This window comes from Lynx canadensis, chromosome C1, assembly GCF_007474595.2.
Source record: "Lynx canadensis isolate LIC74 chromosome C1, mLynCan4.pri.v2, whole genome shotgun sequence".
NCBI classification, from domain to species: Eukaryota; Metazoa; Chordata; class Mammalia; order Carnivora; family Felidae; genus Lynx; species Lynx canadensis.
Genome location: NC_044310.1, coordinates 50901636 through 50915309, shown reverse-complemented (window position 1 = coordinate 50915309; position 13674 = coordinate 50901636). Strand labels below are relative to the sequence as shown.

Below are 13674 nucleotides of genomic sequence, written 5' to 3'. Positions count from 1 at the left end.
TAGCCTTATATTTTAAATGATAAACGTGGATTTCAATAACTTAAAGATCCATGTAGATGTTACTCTCTAATTAGACAACTTTGATTTTTTGTGAACTGCCCAAGAGAGTGATGTGCAGAAGTATTTACATGGGATTCTGAAGGCAGAGTAACCTGAGGAGTATAGCAATTGTAAATGAGAAGGCTCCCCAACAACCCCCTGCATATAAAATTTCCACCTTTAGAAAAAGAACTGATTTTTTATCCTTGTATTCATTCTTGATCGTATCTCATTGTCATAGAGGTAGTACTTAGCATTATTTATATACAACTCTAGGTCCTGGGGTAAAGAGTAGTGTAAGAGTTATGGAAAGTAAAGAGTTATGGAAATGAAAAAGACCATTTTCCTCAGGGTTCTATTTTTAAAATGCCTCTTAATTTCTGTTAAGATTTGCATTATGCCTCACCTAGCATGATTCTAGAGTTTTCCTTTATATGATGCATTTGATTGATTATAATCTCAAGATTTAGAATAAACTTCTACATGTATTGGGATGATTATTTGCCTTTTTTCCAGTAGTTCATAAAATGAGACATAATGACATAAACATCTGATGATCTGTAGTGTAAATATAATGATGTATATATATAAACTTCTAAGAAAGCCATCATAAGATGAGAATTTGTCTTATGACAACACAGCCTCATCCTACTCAAGTTTCATTTAAATAGATTTCATGTTTTCTTTCTTTTTTTTTTTTTTTGCTGGAAAATTTTCTGATAGTTACTTTATTTTGGACTATCATTTTACTCATAATTGCTAATGATAATGGTGTATAATTTTATCTCCTTATTAAAATTGAAAGGAATCTGAAGTTTATTTATAACTACTATTTATTTATTCTGACTTCATTGGCCTTTCCAATCAAGAAACTCTTTTTTGAATAATTTGGTCTTTCCACCCTGCCTCAGCCATGGTCATGTCCTAGATGTTGTCATTACTAATAACTTTAACCTTCATAATCTCAATTTCATGCATCTTGTTCTTTAACTGTTTGCTCCCGTTTTTCTCTCTAATACCCCAATTCCAACAAGTTCTTATTTCTCTGCAAACTCCCATCACTTGATCTGATGACCTTTTACTGTGTGTGCCTCAATCCCTTAGTATTCTTTCTTCCAAATTAGCTTGCTTAAATTCCATGACCAATCATTATAGTTATCCCTATTATAGTCAAACCTCAATTGCCTTATCCTTCTGTTATTTCATTGTACTTGCTTAGCCAAACCTCCAGCCATAGTTGAACTCAGTCATCTGTCTGTGCCATGTCAGCACTTGTGCCAGTGAACATGACTTGAGAAGTGTCGTGATGACTGCTCTCATTTGAATTTAAAAGCCATGGACCTCCACAGAGCACTCAGTGCTGTCAGGCAATGACACTGTATTTCTGTATTCCATTTACTTTCCCACTCTCCCCAGAAAAAGGTTTCATGCCTTCTTCCCTTACCTGCCCACCAGTCCTCCTTCTCACTTTATCTCCTACCTCATTGAGAAAATTGAAGCCATCAAAAGAATACTTTTATAGACTTTTAAACCACATCTACCCACCTACTGCCATCTACGACTACCCACTACTTAATATAGTATTCTACTGTAGATGGACTGTCCAGTTTTGTGGATCCATTTGTAAACAAGCTCCTGTCCCCTCTTGCTTATTGGAATCCTCACTACAGCAATTGTCTCATCTCTGTACTACATCATCATTTGCTCCCTATCTGTTAAAACATCCCATCCACATGCAAGCATGCTAGTATTTATCCCATTTTTATTTATCCCAAAATCTCTCTAGTATTTCAACTGCTAGCTTCCTCACTATTTCTCCGCTACTTTTTTTTTTTTTAATTTTTTTTTTTCAACGTTTATTTATTTTTGGGACAGAGAGAGACAGAGCATGAACGGGGGAGGGGCAGAGAGAGAGGGAGACACAGAATCGGAAACAGGCTCCAGGCTCCGAGCCATCAGCCCAGAGCCTGACGCGGGGCTCGAACTCACGGACCGCGAGATCGTGACCTGGCTGAAGTCGGACGCTTAACCGACTGCGCCACCCAGGCGCCCCTCTCCGCTACCTTTTGTAGTAGAATTCTTTGAAAAAGTTTCCCTAATTCAGTCAGGTATTGCTCCCATCTTCCATGCAAACTGCCCTTGTTTATGTCACCAGAGCTCTCCATGTTGCCAAATCTAGTGGTTAATTTTCAGCGCTCGGCTTACTTGACCTTATAGCAGATTTGAACATAGTCACGTTCTTTCCTCCTTAGTTTATTTATGTACTTGCCTTTCAGGCTCTGCACTCTTCTTAGTTTTCCTTTTACTTTACTGGTTATACCTTTTCAGTCTCTGTGGATTCTTCTTTCCCTGATTTCTTAATCTGCAAGTGCCCCAGGCCTCTTTCCTTATTTCTCGTCTTTTCTCTTTTCTCTCTATACTCACTTGCTTGATGTTACCAAGTTCCATAGTTTTAAATACCACTATGTGCTAATGACTCCCAAAATTATATTTCCAGTACAAACCTCTCTCTGAAATTGTAAACTTAGCTGCCTTTCTGAAATCTTTTTATTCAGATTTGGATATATGCTAAAGGTGGAATCACTGCTCTCTCCCTTTACTGCTACCATTGGTCTGAACTACTATCGTCTCTTTCTCAATTAATGTAATAACCTGAAAGATGGTTTTCCTACTTCCAACCTACACTCTCTTCACAACATAGCAAACAGAATGCTGCTTTAAAAACCTAAGTCATAGGGGTGCTTGGGGGCCTCAGTTGGTTGAGCATCTGACTTTTGATTTCAGTTCAGGTCATGATCCCACAGAATCAAGCCCCATGTTGGGCTCCGTGTTGAGCATGGAGCCTGGTTGAGATTCTCTCTCTCTCTCTCTCTCTCTCTCTCTCTCTCTCTCTCTCTCTAATCGTGCCCCATGTTGGGCTCCGTGTTGAGCATGGAGCCTGGTTGAGATTCTCTCTCTCTCTCTCTCTCTCTCTCTCTCTCTCTCTCTCTCCCCCTCTCTCTCCCTCTCTCTCCCTCTCTCTCCCTCTCTCTCCCTCCCTCTCCCTCTCTCTCCCTGTCTCCCTCTCTCCCCCTCCCTCTCTCTCCCTCTCTTCCCCTCTGCCCTTCTCCCCCATTCATGTGCACTTTCTAAAATAAAATTAAAAAAAACTTTTCTTAAGGTAGTAAATGTTATGAGACAAAGAAACAGAATAAGGGGATCAAAAGCCCCCAGGACAAGACTGAAGAGAAAGAAGGACTGGTTATACATTTAAATAAGGTGGTCAAACCCTGGGATCATGACCTGAGCTGAAATCAAAAATTGAATGGTCAACCAAATGAGCCACCCAGGAGCCCCACATTTACTACCTTTTAATGTGGCATATAAATTAGTTATTATGTTTGTTTACCTTTATCAGAGTATAAGCTCCATGAGGTCGGGCATAGTTGTTGAGTAGTGTATCCTAAGCACCCATAATGGCCAGCATGTTGAAGATGTGTGATAGATATTCAATAAATGAATATTAGTAAGCATAGAGATCTATTACAAGAATAACTTCCTTCTTTAAAAGTTATGTTTTTGTTTGCTTTCTTGCTGTCAGCATTAATTATATATTTAATTACGTTAAAAGATTTGGCTTTATGAAAGTTTGTTTTCATAATTTATTCTTTAATGTAAAATGCAGAACTCCTAAAATTCAAGAATACTTAGTAGGATTTTATTACTCTAGTGACTGTAAAATGAGATTTGCAAGATTTTCTTCATAATTATCTTACCAAAGCTGATCTCTTTGCCCTAGCAATACTCTTTTAATGTTCAATTATGTAAATATATTATTATAACAACTGTCAGTTTTATTGCTTTTAATCAAATGCCAGTGCAATTTATGTAGTTAAATAGTTTCTTTGTAATGTGTCATCCCCTATTTTTAAATTTATTTTTAAATACTGAGAGCTTATTATGTGGGCACTATGCTGAGAACTTGTGGGTACCAAGCCAAATCTTTGTATTCTAACAAGAATGTTGATGTCCTGTCAAATACAGTATGAGCCTTGCTCAAGGAAGGAGGCTGTCTGTACTTACGGGACAAAATACTGTTACAGAGATTCGATAAAAAAAACCCCACTTTCATGCACATGTGCACACATTTGGTTAATCTGTTCTATATTAGTTGAAGATTAGTAAACATAGTTATGACAGTAGTAAATGTATGTGATGAATTTGTTTACCTAAGGGTGGTTTGATATAATTCTTAGCTTTATAACAAATTAATGTAATTATTTGCTTTAGAAAACAATTGGTCACAGGTTTTCTTTAAATAGTTAGCTTTGACTTGATGTAATTATAACTGTTCAGTCTCAATATTGTGAATATAATATACAGTTAATGGCACAAAGAGATTTATTATTTATGCTTACATTATTGATTAGTCTGTGACTTAGTTTTAAAGGAAATTAAGGAATTGAAAAGTGAATTTAAGAGTATGGAAAAATTATTGGTATTGTGGAAATTTATGGTAGAGTGAAGAGCACAGTTGTAATTTTGCAAAAATCAGATACTTATGTATTAATTTTATAACATGAGTAGTGGTTGTAAAAATTATAAATGGCAGAAAGAACTTTATACAGTGGAGAAACCTAACTTGGGAGTCTGGTGAAAACTTTAGTTTTAACATATTTGAAAAACATTTGCTGGTTTGCTTTTATTTGAAATAACATAGGGTTATGAGAAGGTAGGTAATTTATTTTAAATGTGATTACATAATGTTACTAGTATTTGAATATTGTCTTTTACTTTGCTGGGAAGCATTTAAAAAAACATGTAGAAAGTTTTTGTTAGAACTGTTTCTTTTTAGGGCACGTGGGTGGCTCAGTTGGTTAAGTGTCTGACTTTGGCTTAGGTCATCATCTTGCAGTTTGTGAGTTCAAGCCCCACTTTGGGCTGTCACTGCAGAGCCTGCTTCAGATTCTCTGTCCCCTTTTCTCTCTTCCCCTCCCAGGTTCATGCTCTTTTTTTCTCTCTCAAAAATAAACATCAAAAACAAAACTATTTCTTTTTAAGTTTATTTTGAGAGAGAGAGCAAGTATGCATGCACACACTTATAAGCGGAGGAGGGGCAGAGAGACAGAGGAGAGAGAGAATCCCAAGTAGGCTCCATGCTCTGCTCTGGCCTGACAGGGGGTTCAGTCTCACCTCTGTGAGATCATGACCTGAGCTGAAATCAAGAGTCAGATTCTTAACCTACTGAGCCACCCAGGCACGCCTGCTAGATCTATTTTTTGAGAGTTTTCTATATTTACTTCCATATTTATTCTTTTTTTTTTTTAGGTTTATTTATTTATTTTGAGAGAGTGAAGGAGAGAGCACGTGTGTGTTGGGAAGGGCAGACAGAGAAAGTGAGAGAGAGAGAGAGAGAGAGAGAGAATCCCAAGCAGGCTCTGTGCTGCCCCTTGGCTTAAACTCATGACCCGTGAGATCATGACCTGAGCTGAGATCAAGTGCCGGTCACTTAACTGACTGAGCCACCCAGGCATCCTTTAGTTCCATTTTTTAATTTGATCTTTGCAATATGAGGGAGACTATCATTATTCTTTTTTATTGCAAACAAACTGAAAAAGAGATTAGGTAATTTACCTTAGATTTTACAGTTAGTAAGCAGTTGAACTTGGATTTCAACTTCACTCATCTTACACATTCAGTATAAAAAATGAGTGGAAATGGGTGATTATTATATCATTTCAGTCAGTCTCTATTTTTAGAACAATAGGGCACATATTCTCCCTAAAACTTAAGCTCTTGAGAGTTAGTTTGTCTTCCTTCCCTCACTCTCCCTAATCCTCATTCCCTCCCATAATACTGATACATGGGCTTCAATCCCAGAGATTCTTATTTGTTTAGACATAAGGCCCTGCACATTTTTGTTGTTGACCTTCCCAGGTGATATAAATGTCTACACAGTTGATTATTATTGTTACTACTCTTGTTTTTCTTTTACCTTTCCTTTGGTGCTTTCTGGTTTGGGTCCATACTGACACCCAATTTTTTGTCTCCTTGTATTGGGCTGTCTTCTTTATTCTTACTCCAAGAGTCCTCTTAAAAAAATCCCTTACAACTGGCTCTAGTTCTTTTAGCAGATTCCAGGCTACAGCCCGGGTTGCTGAATCAGGTTTTCTGGGGTTGGGGCCCAGAATCTGAATGTTACAAAACTTCCCAGTGATTGTAATGATCAGTCAGGCTTAAGACATTAAAACATCCCTTCACCTGGGATCATAACTTCTTTGAGAGAAGAACAGATGTACTTCTCTTCTGGCCATACACATTAGTAGCATGTTAACTTCAGTGATAGTAATGATGAAGATATAATTCCTGTAGATAGTACCATCATAATGCTTTTCTTTATAATATTTATATAAAATAGTAGCCCATTATGTTTCATTTTAACAGTCACTGTAAAACTGAGCGCAACTCCAAATCCACCATCATTTTTAGGGAGGAGCAAATATTAGTCATCCTATTTATTTTCTTAATTTTTTCCTTAATTTTCTTGCTTGGTTTCTCCTATTGGTCCCTAAAAGAAAGTGAAAGAGGAAGCAGGGTCAAATAGAATTATGGAATATCAGTGCACAGAAGTTTCAATCATGACAAAATGAAAGTAAAGTCTTTTAGACAAGAATGATTTTCTTCTTACATTTTTTTTCCTTTTAAATCCTAGTTGGTTCAGAGGAAATAGTCTGTTGCTAATTTGTGCCATCTTTAAAGAGAGTTTGGGGGGATGGTACTATGGGAACTTTAGTTGGTTCTCTAAGGTGATCCCTTTACATAAAGAGAAATTATCTTTAAATGCTATACTTAATATTTGTGATTTAAAAACAAACTTAATATTTGTGATTTAAAAGCCACCTGGGTGGCTCAGTTGGATAAGCATCTGACGTTGACCTGGGTCATGATCTCACGGTTTGTGGGTTTGAGCCCCACGTTGGGCTCTGTGCTGACAGCTCAGAGCCTGGATCCTGCTTCTGATTCTGTGTCTCCCTCTCTCTCTCTCTCTCTCTCTCTGCTCATCTCCTGCTTGTATTCTCTCACTCTTTCTCTCTCTCAAAATTGAATAAACATTAAAAAAATAAAAAAAAAAACATTATGTAATGAATGTAATTTTGGTGAACTAATACTTCTAGGTGCCTAAGAATTTTGGTTGCTTTAACAGTACTAATTAAAAATATGTTTGCATTGGAAAGTCTGGATTTCTTTAGGAATAATTTATAGCATGCCACATGTAATATTTCTTTCCTTTCCAACTGCTTTCTATTATATGCTTAGGGTTTAGATCGCTCCAATTCCTGGGTTAACACTGGTGGTCCAAAAGCTGCCCCATGGGGATCCAACCCCAGTCCAAGTGCAGAGTCAACACAGGTGGTGTTTATATTAGAGGTTTCTTTATTGGCTGCTGATGTTTCCCTTTAGAACGTTACTTTTTAGTACATACTATGATTTCAGTGGCTTGCTTTTTAATCATTAAAAAGTGTGTATTTTTGTTTACTTAGCACATTTTCCCACTACTATGCATGAATACCACCAATTGTACCAGTAATGCTCTCCTTTCCTACTTCCTGTCTTCTTTCCCTTCCCTCCTTGTATACCCTATCAGTATTTCAGTGCCTGCTGCTTATGCAATCAATGGCTTTATAACAGTTTCTACTTTAGGGCTAGTACATCTTTAGTAGGAATTAAAAAAAAAAAAATTGGTATGGAAAAAACCTGACAGTTTTCCATTGGCTTTTGGTTTAAAGTGTAGCTGTTGTATCATTTTCATTCAGCATTTACTATCTTGTCTTTTTTTTTTTTTTTTTCATAATTACTGACTGGAAATATTGGTAACAAACTGAAATTAAATCTGAACGGTATATAATCCCCATGCTGTAAGATTTAGTACCAGAACCAAACTGAATTTTAATTTATATTGTGTTGCAAAGTATGAAATTTATTTCTAGATTAATTGAACTAGGATTTGCTTACTTAAGTCAAGTTGCTTGATAGCTACTATTGCATGATACCTCAAAATATACTTCTCATTTGTGTGTTGGCTTTGGAGGAAAATGCTCTTGTTCTGGAAGAATGTAATTCCATGGTTAATATCGACAGTGTTTTATATTTGAAGTATATGACAAAACCGAATAGTAGGTTTTGATCCTACTGGAAAGTGGGAGAAACCATTCTAATCTTTTAATTTTCTTTATTGAATATAAAATTCTTGATTTTTTGATCTGAGACCAGTGAGAAGTATGTTTTTACTTTTTGCTTTCTCTTACTAGATGTGTGCATGTGTATAGATCACAGAGATAAAAGTTTCATTCTTTGCAGCACTCTGAATTTATATAGTGGTTAAAATACTCTTTTTACTAAAAATATATAGAAGCCATTTTGATACTTCTAACCTACTGTCATTAAAGCAGCTTAAAATGGTGAAAATTAGATGAACAATAAAACAGTTGTTGAAAACACAGTAAAATGATTTTAAAAACTGTATGTAATCCTTAAGCTGCAAAGTCATCCACAGCAGACTTTAATGTTATCTCGTCATTCATCCACCTTCACTCCATAGGCTATGGATCGAAGTTGTAATCGTATGTCTTCGCACACAGAGACGTCAAGTTTCTTACAAACATTAACGGGACGCTTACCAACTAAAAAGGTAGATTCATATGAAGACAATCCATATAGGGGGAAAATTCCAACAGTTAAATAGATGTAAGATTTCTTTAAGTAAACCAGTATGTTATAATAATTGCATTTAAATTATTTGTTTAAAAATACCTTTCAGCAAGCTCTGCTTGTCTGATGCCTTTTTTGGGCATACCACTTCAGTGTATGCTCTTTTATGCTATTATAATGTTTATATCTTTGGGATTGACTGTTTGAAATCAAATTTGATCATCAAATTTTAGTACCAAAAAAATGTATCAACTCTGAATTCTGTTTCTGTAACTGCTTCTGTTTTGTGTTTTAAATTTCCAGGGAAAGGAAGATGAGTTAGAAAAATTATCACTCTTAGTAAGATATGTTGATTTGCTTCCCTTATGCACAGTTTTGTTAGTCCTTTTTCATATTGATATACACTATTTTGCAAATGCTTTGTATGCATATCCATTATAAGGCAGGAGATTTCTATGTTTATAAAAAGACTTCAAATACCTGAAAACTTGAAAATTAATGGCTTACATCAAAAGTTAAAATTTTTAAAGGTATTTCCTAAATTGTACCAGCAAAGTTCATGAATGTATTTGCATATGTTGAAATATGTATTTAAGGCACAGACAAGATAGTATTTGTAACTGTGAGTTTTTGGTCTAGTTTCTGTTTGCAGGTACAATTTAGGAGGCTATTTTCCCACCTGTCCTTTTAAAATTACATTTTACTGCAAGATAACATGTAATTTTTTCAGCTGTTCAACATGCCACTGTCTTACATGTATAAACAGCCGTTTCGTTAATGGGTGTCCTCACTGCATCATTGAATGGTTCACATGCCTTATTTTGCTTACTCCCATTATATCTTCATTTGTAATTGCATTATTATTTGGTTTGTGTTATCAGAAGATATGACTTTGATAATAACTTTGGATTTACTTCTGGATAGCTTTTTCATGAGGAGCTGGCTTTGCAGTGGGTGGTTTGCAGTGGCAGCGTTCGGGAGTCAGCTTTGCAACAAGCCTGGTTCTTTTTTGAGTTAATGGTGAGCAACCTACACACACTTTTAATATTGTTTTCCTTAGTTAACAACTTTGTGCTAGCTCATTATTTTCTCCTAAAAATCTTTTTCTAATGCCATCACATGATTTGACGTGTGTGTCCAAGACAAAATTACGTGTGTTACATCTCTAAATAAACACTGTGGACACTCGGCACAATTGAGGTGGACTTAGGAACCTCTCGTTAACCACTTTTCTAGAGATGGCTGCAGAAGCAGCTATCTTTTTAAAGGAAACGTGGTACATTGTTCTTTAGTCTGAATGTGGCTACTGTATGATGGCGGTATTATAGACTTCATCCCAAACAGATAAAAAGAGCTTTATAAGGTACTCACTGCTTTTATGGTTAGAAAGCTCTTAGGGAAATGCCAGTTACAGCCAAGAAAAAAGAAAAAAAAGCCCACAACGCTTGTCACTCAATTCAATAAATGGTATTAAAAACAAACAAATTAATATCTTAATAAATATTTGCACACACATAAACACATATATACACAAAAGCAATAAAAATTTACCGAGTGCATACAGTGTGGTGGCACCGCCCCTGTGAGCTGCGTGTTACCCAGGCACAGAGAGATTAAGTAACTTATTGAAGTTGATGTAGCTTCTAGATAGCAGAACTGTGATTCAAACTCAGGTGTTCAGGCCCTGGGGATCTTCCTGTTCAGCCTCTAGAAAGCTGAAGTCCTTGAAATTTTTCCTTGCAAAAGAGAAATGTGTACAAAAATAAGAAAACAAAACAACAAAAGAATGGAAGAAACAAAAGGAGTTTTCAGAGTATATCATAGGATCATTCTCAGCATTGAATGTTGCCTATATTAGGGATAAGAAGACATTTTTTCTTAAAGATTTACTAATCTACAAAAGAAAATAAGTCAGGGACCCTATGTAAGTGATAGGCAGCTAATTTTGTAATTCTTGTGCTTTTAGTATAAGATCACATTGAAATTTTGACTTATTTTTTGAGTCTTATCTGTATGTTCAAATTCTTTAAAATAGTCAAAAGGCTGCAGTTTAAGTCTTGGCTGTGCTTTTTACTAATTGTTGAAACTTGGCTTCAATTTCCCTGAATTCTCTATTACTGTTATCACATTGTTGTGTTAAGAATTGATATCCAGAAGCATTTTGTACACATAAATCACTTTGTTAATTTTGATCTAATATCTTAATATTCATATTGAGTCATCAGTAATTCATGTACCCTCACCCTATGTTACTCTATGCTAGAGGCTGAAGACACTGCAGTGAAGTCAATGTGTTTAGGCTGTTAGAGCTGCAGTTTGCGGGATATGGAATGTCAAAATGTTGAGTGGTGGAAAGATTTCATTTAAAACAATTTTAAAGAGTGAAATTTTTTTCTGTTGATGTTCATAATTCTTTTCCTGTTGATAGCCAGGAGAATTTTACAGAGGTGATGCAGTGATTGACTTGTACAGTGTGTCATATTTCTTGGGAGCATACAAAATATTGCAGGGAAATTTTCAAAATACTTGAGGAGCTAAAAGTATTTCGGCTATCTGTTAAATCACTCAGCAATTTGAAAAAATAGCCCTAATGTGATTAGCTGTTAATTACATCCATAAGAAATTAAACTAATGGCTTATTTATTTTTTCAGGTAAAGAGCATGGTGCACCATTTATACTTTAATGATAAACTTGATGCACCAAGGAAAAGTCGTTTTCCAGAACGATTCATGGATGACATTGCTGCTCTTGTCAGCACAATTGCTAGTGATATAGTTTCACGATTTCAGAAGGTAATGATAACTTTTTTTTAAATTGAATCTCTTTCAAGCTCACATTAAACTATCATACTTTTATTTGTTTTTGCTTTTTATTCTGTTTTCCAGGACACAGAAATGGTTGAGAGACTCAACACAAGCCTTGCATTCTTTCTCAACGATCTGCTGTCTGTTATGGATAGAGGATTTGTCTTTAGCCTTATTAAGACCTGCTACAAACAGGTAATGTGTAGTTAGTAATAATTAACAATTAAATACTGTGTTTGTTGTTTCTAGGGTTGCAGCTAAGAGATCTTCAAGAATACATTCATATACTGATGTTTTTATTTTATTTTATTTTATTTTATTTTTTAATTTTTTTTCAACGTTTTTTATTTATTTTTGGGACAGAGAGAGACAGAGCATGAACGGGGGAGGGGCAGAGAGAGAGGGAGACACAGAATCAGAAACAGGCTCCAGGCTCCGAGCCATCAGCCCAGAGCCTGACGCGGGGCTCGAACTCACAGACCGCGAGATCGTGACCTGGCTGAAGTCGGACACCTAACCGACTGTGCCACCCAGGCGCCCCTACTGATGTTTTTAAAAAGCAGTGTATTTTTGTTAGTAAGAAAAAAGTAAATTTCATTTGTTTTATAAGGCTACAGGACAATGGCAAGCTGGTACCTGTGCAGCTGACTTTTTCTTGGGTTATACATGCCCACTCATGACTCTTCGATTCCCATTCTGAAACAGATCATCAAGTCAGTGGTCTAAATGTAAAGCATCCCCCAAGATGCCATGCAAGAGTAGCAGTTATACTGAATGAACAGCCACGTGAACTTTTTTGTGTATTTACTGGGTGATTTTTAAAGCAGCTTCATTTTGCTTTGTATTCCTTCTAATGTAGACCTAGACATTGTAGAGCTTAGAATCATGGACAGATGTTTACCCAAATCCCCAGTGTCATTCGTTATGTTGTTTTTACTAAACTAAAAACATCATAGGAGTGCCTGGGTGGCTCAGTAGGTTAAGTGTCTGACTTTGGGTCAGGTCATGATCTCATGGTTTGTGAATTCAAGTCCCGTGTCAGGCTCTGTGCTGACAGCATGGAGCCTGGAACCTGCCTCGGATTCTTTGTCTCTCTCTCTCTCTCTCTCTCTCTCTCTCTCTCTTTCCCTCTCTCTCTCTCTCTCTCTCTCTCTCTCTCTCTGTCCTTACCCCGCTCACATTCTGTCTCTCTCTCAAAAATTAATAAATGTTAAAAAAAAAAAAAAAAAGCATCGTGGAACTTTTCCCTGAAAAACTGACTTTAGTTTAAAATTTTTATCAACTGATTAATGAAATGTGCCTTTTGGAAAACATTAGTTATTGGTCCTGACAGGCCATTTGGGTAAGTGAGCTATATAATCATCCTAGAATTACCTTTTAAAGGAAATTTAAAAATATATAGCTCTCTGGGTACTATCCCAGCATTATTGAGTACTTTGAGTCCTGGGGGTGGGGAGTGTGGGACATACTGTGTGTGTAACATTTCCCAGCTGGTCCACAGTCTCGTTTCTGAGAACTACTTCTTTAGAAATGCTATTTGGCAGTCTAATGTTTAGAATCTTAAAGCTCTGTTCTATTGGATGCGTTTATTGTATGTTTCTTTTAATAGAGAAGTTAAAACTACATTTGGGCACTGACCCACTTCCAAATATTTGTAATAATATGTATTATTGGGGGGGGGGCACCTGGGTGGCTCACTCAGTTAAGTGTTGTTTTAAAAGACACTGCCGGGGCACCTGGGTGGCTCAGTCAGTTGAGCATCTGACTTCAGCTCAGGTCATGACCTTGCGGCTCGTGGATTCAAGCCCTGCATTGGACTCTGTGCTGACAGCTCAGAGCCTGGAGCCTGCTTTGGATTCTGTGTCTCTTCTCTCTCTCTGCACCTCCCCCACTCACACTCTGTCTGTCTCTCAAAAATAAATAAACATTAAAAAAAATTTTAACACGTATTATTTTTACTTTCCCCCCCAAACTTCATGTTCTGTTGCTCCTCAAATCTGTTGTTATTCTTCAAGCATTGACATCCTATATTTGCCAGACATTGAGCCAGACCCTAGGATGCCAGAGCTCCTAAGTCAGTGTATATATGTCTCCTGAGAGTAGCTTATGGTGTAGCTGGGTATACAGACAAATAGGTAATCA

At 36.5% G+C, this 13674-nt stretch overlaps 1 protein-coding gene across 8 annotated transcripts in view; it reads left to right on the top strand.

The window, feature by feature from the left end:
* DOCK7 (dedicator of cytokinesis 7) overlaps positions 1-13674 on the top strand; it is a 226890-nt gene that overhangs the window by 147051 nt on the left and 66165 nt on the right. For 4 of the 8 annotated variants that reach the window (XM_030324334.1, XM_030324333.1, XM_030324332.1 and 1 more), the window contains exons 23-27: positions 7336-7428; positions 8618-8707; positions 9652-9747; positions 11380-11520; positions 11614-11727. In XM_030324334.1, coding sequence (XP_030180194.1) covers positions 7336-7428; positions 8618-8707; positions 9652-9747; positions 11380-11520; positions 11614-11727 — 534 coding nt within the window. The remainder of the gene's footprint in view (positions 1-7335; positions 7429-8617; positions 8708-9651; positions 9748-11379; positions 11521-11613; positions 11728-13674) is intronic. The other 4 variants (XM_030324340.2, XM_030324339.1, XM_030324338.1 and 1 more) reach the window with 1 other exon arrangement.